Here is a 7,500-nt window from a genome sequence, read left to right as displayed (position 1 = left end):
TACTTGGGAAGGCTGTTTTGCAAGGCTGTATTTATTAAAGAAGGCTAAAATTTCTGCTTGTAATACAAAATATAACAGGGAGAGCCAAACCTAGAAAGGCTTGAATTCTCATTCTTGTCTCAGAGTTGGAGATGAGACCAAGCAGAGCTCTGCTCCAGGTCCTTGCTGCTTGCTTTGCCACAGAGACCTCATGGTTGGGGTGGGAGGGATGGGTCTGCAGTGCCCACAGTCCTTGGTGGTCAGCTGAGAGCAACCACTAAGTCAATCATCTCCTCCTGAGGAACACCCTGCCTGGGAATGTGGTTTTTAGCTTATGTTGTCTTCCTCTGAAAAGCTTGTCCTGATGCCACCTGTGCTCTGTGGGTTCTGAAAGCACAGAGTAAAAAGTGAAATAAAATATCTCAGCATCAAGGAATGTAGTGGAGCTGAAATGAGAGTGCTGCTTGTGTTCACTCCAGCCTGGCATCAATATTTAGCCCGGTGCTCAGAGCCATCCTAATAAACTTGATGATGTCTAATTTCACCAAGAGTGGGTCCTTTTCACCAAATAATGGAACAAATACCGGTTCCAGTTGATGTTTAGTGAAAGGGTGCTTAATGGCCCTTTTTCTTTGACAGGATGTGAGCTCTCTGTATAGAAACAATTCATCATGAATGCTTCACGCTAAAAACAATCCACGAGCAGCAATACTTAGCATTCCTAGTGCACAATTCATTGGAGAATTTCCGAGCAATTTACAAACATTAGCTCAATAAGCCTCACAACACCCATTTGAGATCAGAAAAAAAAAAAAAAAAAAGAAGAAGAAGATAAGATACTGCTCTTCAGCCTGGATGTGGCACTAAGGAGCCATAAAGCTGGAGGCTGGTCCCAGCTCCCGGCTCCCCAGAACTGGGTGGTTCTGTGTGGAGCGGGGCATCAGCTGAGCCTTGCACAGACTCACAGTCTGGGTGGTGGGAGCTGTGCAAAACCAAATAGAGGTCTGACAGAAAGGATGTCACCTTTGGAATAATGGAATCGTGGAATGATTTGGCTTGGAAGGGACCTCAAAGATCATCCAGCTCCAAACCCTCTGCAATGGGCAGGGAACCTGGCCCATAATCAAATTATCTGGAGAGAATAAGTATCTCAAAAAACAACAAAAAACTAATACAAAACACCAAAAAAATTCAAAAACCTGGCAGATAAAATTAGAGGGAACTTGTGGCTTACACAGAGGCAGTTTCATGGAGTTGCTGATACTATCCCTGCAACAGCATCCAGAAAACCTGAGCATCTGAGCTAGGAGATCATGTCATCCACCACAGAGATCCAGATCTTTTTCAGCTCGACAGCTGAAACTCCTTTACAGGTTTTGGGATAGGAAGTTTTAAAGAAATGTGCATTCAGCTGAACTGTCAGCATCGATTTATTTATGCAGTTTCAGTAAACCTGGTTGTTTCCCTGCTTGCCTCTCTGATATGAGAGATTGCTCCTTCAGCATTCGTGTCCTGGGGTAACATCAGGGTGCTGCTCAAGGTTTAACAGAGAAGGAAGAGCTGGGATTAAAAGTTTTTGATTAGGGGATGCTCCCATAATTCTCCTGTGTGACCCACAAAGCTTCTCAGGATGTGAGGCAGCCACTGTTGTTCTTGTTGCTGGCCATAGCTGGGCCTTGTTGGGTGCTAAAGGAGGAAAGATGTTCCTGTTTTGCCTCCTGCCAGTAATCCTCTTGGCACATGGAAACTTCTGTGAGGTGTGTGCAGCAAGAACAGTCCCAGTCACTTATAAAGACTGACATGAGTGAATAAATCAAAGTTGTTCATATTCTGAACGTGGAAGCTCTGGCTGACCTCACTGTCCAGCATGTGCAAAGTTGGGCAGCATGAGCTGCTGGACTGGAGCATCTGAGGAACTCTGGCTGAGGAGAAAATCCTGAGCTTTGCTTGTCATTAGTGGTCGGTCATTAGCCAGAAAACCTAATTAAGACATAGTTTTATTATGAAAGATGAAAACATGAGTGCATCAGTAAAAAAGATGATGTCAGGCTGCCAAAGTCCTCCTGAGGATCCTGCGGTTTGCTTCACCTGCAGGGTGGAGACTTTCCAGATCAGCTCGTTCCTGCGGTGCAGGAGGGCGGCAGAAAGGAGTTTCCATCTTCCCAAGCTTCCCCCTTCCCTCTAAGTGCTTGCTGTGCTCCCCTGAGGCAGCGTTGCTGCAAAAACGGTTTATGGGGAGATGCCTGGATGATAAGGGTTAGTCCTAAATAATTGCTGGTTGCCGCTCAGCAGAAATAAGCTGGATTTCGATCCCTGGGTAGAGCGACTCCTCACAGCTGAAGGCTGGCAAAGGTTGAAGAGGTCGTAAGACAGGGCCTAATTTGCCATGTTCCTTCCCTTTCAAAAACAATGAGGGAGCCGGGGCCTTGCCGGTGGGCAGATCCCGCCTGGATCTCCCTGGAGTCAGCAGGAGTTGGATCGAGTCCCTTTGAATAGCTCGAGTTTCCAAACCGGAGGCAAAGCCAAGTGTTTTTCAGAAGATTGATCATTACCTTTGGAATTTTTCGACGTAGAGGTCATTACTGCTAATATAAGTTGTGAAAAAAATGAAAAGTATGAAAAAAATAGAGACAAATTCTCATCTGGTGTAAGTCATTGCCTTTGAAGTCAATGAGTCATTGAAATCAACTTTCCCACACCGAGCTAAGGATATGGCCTGGAGTCAATACATTTGTAGTTGTTGAAAAATTAAAAATATAAATTTGCCTTTCCTTGGCAATAATGTTCTGTTTATGACAGAGATCTTATGCTTTAAAATAAGTTCATTAACGAATGGGAAAGTAATATTTCACTACCAGTATTCTTTTGGGTATCACTATTTATGATTAGATTTTATTAAACTTCTAAAAAATTGGATTTACATTTTGATGAATCTAATAGATTTCAATTTTGTATTTTTATAGATTCTTTCTAAAGTTTTTCCTCAAGTGCAATCAGAACTGTTTGAAGAATGCAGGCAACCCACGAGACATGCGAAGATTCCAGGTACAGATCCCTCTAAATGCATAAATGATGTATACAAGACTTGATCACATCTTCATCTTGAACTTATGAAAAAACACAGTCAGTGCTTCAAATCAGTGTTGGTCCAGTGCTTAAAAAAATGCTGTCAGTATTTTACATTGCTCCCATTAATTTAAGTGCTGGTTCTGAAGTTCTGCAGAGAGCTGTTATGGATCAATGTTGGAGCAATAATTCCCTTAGGAATTATTTCCCTAATTCTCCTTCCTACTATCACCTTGTGTTGTAGTGTGCTCAGACCTGCAGAGGTTTTACATAGAACACAACTTTGGAGCACAGGGAAGTTCGAAACTCACACTTCTGTGGTTCACAACTCGTAGATCCAGCAGTGGTGGGCCCAACCCACAGACTTTTGTTTCAATGTTTAATACTTCACTTTCTCCTTACAGCTTTTGAGATATCCTGTGGTGAATCATAGCACTACAGAGAGGCAACTGACAGGATGGACAAATGATTTCCTCTGTATCTGGGGTCATTCAAAAGGCTCGTTAGGAAATAACTGCCCTTTTTCTGTTTTTTTTCCAAAATATTTCACAATAATTCATATTTGATTCCAGCAATAAAGTAGTATTGAGATGTTCAGGACTTTCTCAGTTTGGAGAAGAATTACTTGTGGTTAAACTTGATAGCAAAACATGTGACATCTGTTTTCATGCACAGCCAACCAACCGGGGAAGCCAGCACCCTTGAGCCAGCCAACAGAAAAGATCTGTAGCTGGAAAAAAAAATATTCCTTCAAAACAATCGAGCCAGGCTTCCATTTTTCATGCATCTCAGCTTCACGTGGCATCAGTGGTATTGATCCATCTGAACAGAACAGAAGGTCAAACCTGGAATGAGTGGAAATGTCCTCTTTGTCTCACTGATGACTAAATGAAGCATCAGTCACGAGTGATCTTGTGGTCGACAATGGAGCCAGTAGGCACTAGAAAGACTTTCCTGGGTCTCTTTAGCTAATCTCCCTGCCTCTCAGAAGGTTTAACTGGACTTAACAGGATGTCAGATCTTGAACAGTATTTTTACCTGGTTTCCCTGCCTCAGCACCTTTGTGGAGGTGCACTGCGGGAGCGAGGCGATATAACAAAGCGTAGCACGTCGACTTTCTTTTGCTGAACTACAGTATTTTCCCTTGGTGGCTGACCTATATAGACATGACAGAACAAAAATAGTTGTCATTTTCATATACACCTTGCTCTGTCTCTTTAATACACCGTGTTCTAGGAACCAAACCCAGAAATCCTGGCTGGAAATCACGCTTGCATGTTTTGCAATATTTCTGGAAGTCTGGGAATCTCATTAAGAGTGAAAGAGGATAGCCCAGTGGCCTGGCAGCAGCTCTGAGGCCGAGCTGAGCGTGCAACCTCAGCACCCTCTGAAGTGGATGTTGACAAGAGGGAAGGTGTCCACTTCTGGGAGGAGAGAGCTGGGGAAGCAGAACAGCCTGGCAGAGAACTGCCCTGGGGCTGTTCTAAAGGGTACCGCAGATGGCTGTCTCCAAGGAGGCAGGATACACAGAAAAGGTGCTGTGATAGCTGAGAGCTAATTATGGCTTGTGAATAAGAAACAGGATCAGAGGTGATCCAAAACATAGAAGCAGACAAGAATTTTCTTCTGATGCCTTGGACCAGCTCTGTGCAGAGGAGGCGCTCTGCTCCCCTTCGATCTGTGTTCGTTAAGTGTTTTGGTTTAGAAGCTGGTGGGAGAGCCTTTCAATCATCTTTGTTATAACCAAAATTTAGATAAAAGGAAGGTGGACACTAAGATTTGTCCTGCCTTGGTCTGCCCTCACCAGCTGTGTTGATAAGGTCTGACTTAGGCAGTGACTTTACGGACTCTACTCACCCCAAAGGAAAATCTGCAGCGGCCACTTCCTTTAGACAACCTGGAACCACAGTGAAGGGCCCACGCTGGAGTATTTAAATGAGATGTAAATGTCAGTCTGGGATAGCAGTGATGCACCTACGAGGCTGTGCTCCACACGAACTCCACGCAGCTCACAGTTTCCTCCCGGGCTGGCGCTTCCGGAAGGAGTCCCACGGCTCCATTGTGGAGGTGTTGGCGTCGGGAAGGTTGTGCCTTTTGCATACGTTCCTTTGCCATTTTCGACTGAGAAGCAGCTGGAAGCCAAAGGAGGCCCTATCCATCATCTCTTCTATGGCCGGACTCTGAACCTGGACACAAGAATAGGAGCCTTTCACTCAAAAATAAAGGAGGAAATTCCATTGACATACCAGGGTCAATCACCATCCAAATGAACTTGAGAAGGGATACTTTTCATGGATTGAAAACACTTTCACTATTCATATTCAACTCGGCCTTTTCAGATGCAAAAAAGTTCATTATCAGACATTAAATGTAATTGTAAAACTGACCTGGAGATCATTTACTGAAGAAAAAATGGGGAGTTACGATGGCTCTTGATTTATTAAGCTTTTTTTATTTGGAATCCTCACAACCCTTCATTTGAAGACAGTCTCAAGTGAACAAATTTTAATTAGATAAACTATCTAATCAATATATCAACAGATCAATCAAAACAGCAGCTTTTAAAATGAGTGGCTAGAGGGGTGTTTCTGAAACTAATGGCGAGAAGAATATTTCCCTGAATTGAATTCATTTGTTAGCATAATAGGAGATTAAACTCTAATTAGTGTAGCAGGTTCTGAAGAGAAACAATTGTGAGTTAAAAATCACCAGTGGTCACCACGTAAACAAAGATGTATTCAGAGATGTCATTCATTCGGTTTAAATAGAAACAGAAAAGTAACAGGGTGCTGTTTTGTCTTACGAGACTTGATTCGGGGAAAATCTGCAGGATTTTTGAAATGTGGGGTTTTGTTTTCTCTTCCAGGTTGTTGTATCAACAACAGTCAATGTGGATGGCCACGTGCTGGCTGTCTCAGACAACATGTTTGTACACAACAATTCCAAACACGGGAGGCGGGCTCGCCGCCTTGACCCCTCAGAAGGTACGGCCCCTTCTTATCTGGAAAATGGTAGGCACACATTTACATGTCCTTTTTTTTTATTTGCAGTGCTTTTTTTTATTTTATTATTTTATTATTTCCCTTTTTTTTTATTTTCACCATAGTTTATGTTGAGACACCACTACATTTACTTTTACATCATTTCTTCTCTCATCCATCAAAGCACCCATTAAAAAAAGTCCATTAGTATTTCTCAGCCCTTGTCAACTACAACACGGACGCTTCTGAATCAGCTCCTGACTTCTTTCTTTATTTAACACTTACAGTTTTGCAGTCACAACCAATTTTTCATCTTTTCCTATTTTATTTTTTCTCCTTTTTTTTTTTTTTATTTCGGTCTTGTTTTGCTTGCAGCTTTTTCTTGCTCTTTAATTTGACTTGATTTTATTTTGGCTTGTCATATTCCTTGATCCAGAGGTACAGTCTCAGGTTATGTATGCAAGTTTAAGTGGATGGTAAAAACATGACCGAATCCGTAAAGAATTTACTGTGAGGTCAATTTCCTGTGCCTGGGCCTTACTGCAGATTACGGCAGGAGGGGGTTTGGATGAGAAAAACAGCATAAAATGTTTTTCTTCAGCCTGACTCAATGTGATTGACTTCTTGCCTGAACTGCTAAAAGAAGATAGGCTGAGATGAAGAGGAGAATGGAAAGTGTCTCTGAAAATCCAGAGTTGTGAAATCCTATCTTTTTGGAGCCCATCAGCCCCTGAATCACTCACACACAATCGCAGCTGCGCCTGGACACGTGCACACGTGTATTTATTGTCCTGCAAAGCCCAAAATAGTCTTTTGGATTTAAATATCACTTCGTTTGGACTGTAAAATATAGGGATGTGTAGGGATGCAAACCAGCTCTCAGGGAACCTCTGCTTAATAGGATAGGATAGGATAGGATAGGATAGGATAGGATAGGATAGGATAGGATAGGATAGGATAGGATAGGATAGGACAGAACAGGATAGAACAGAATAGAATAGAATAGAATAGAATAGAATAGAATAGAATAGAATAGAATAGAATAGAATATTTTCAGTTAGAAGGATCATCCAGTCCAACTTCCTGAAGACTTTAGTATTGCCCAAAATTTAAATGCACATTGAAATACATTTAATTTTAATGCATCTTGAGTTCTGAAAGAGTTAGACTCTCAAACCTGCTATGACCTGACGTGCTGGGCCACGCACACCAGCTTCCACGGGACTCTTCTTGCGAGTTGTTACTAACACACTGACAGGATCATGGCTTTTTACACTAATAAAATTAATTAAAGCGATAACAATACTAAGCTGCTAATACAATCACTGTCGTTTTAGGTTTCAAATAGTATTTACCAACGGGCAGGGAGGGGAATGAGTGAGGCGAGCACCAACTATCAGAAGGAAACGCGATCTAGACATCAAAAAATGGAAAGCCATTTACAAATCCGCCGCGGTCCGCACACACACACACA

General features: G+C 42.4%; 1 protein-coding gene across 1 annotated transcript in view; it reads left to right on the top strand.

Annotated features, from left to right (window-relative positions):
* The window catches only part of EBF3 (EBF transcription factor 3), a gene marked incomplete at its 5' end in the record, with an annotated part of 128,121 nt that overhangs the window by 79,455 nt on the left and 41,166 nt on the right, over positions 1 to 7,500 (top strand). The window contains 2 exons of the mRNA XM_031059887.1: positions 2,943 to 3,024; positions 5,912 to 6,029. Coding sequence (XP_030915747.1) covers positions 2,943 to 3,024; positions 5,912 to 6,029 — 200 coding nt within the window. The remainder of the gene's footprint in view (positions 1 to 2,942; positions 3,025 to 5,911; positions 6,030 to 7,500) is intronic.

This window comes from Geospiza fortis, unplaced genomic scaffold (assembly GCF_000277835.1).
Source record: "Geospiza fortis unplaced genomic scaffold, GeoFor_1.0 scaffold452, whole genome shotgun sequence".
Lineage (NCBI taxonomy): Eukaryota > Metazoa > Chordata > Aves > Passeriformes > Thraupidae > Geospiza > Geospiza fortis.
Note: the sequence above shows the minus strand (reverse complement) of the source record. Positions and strands in the feature narration are given on the sequence as shown.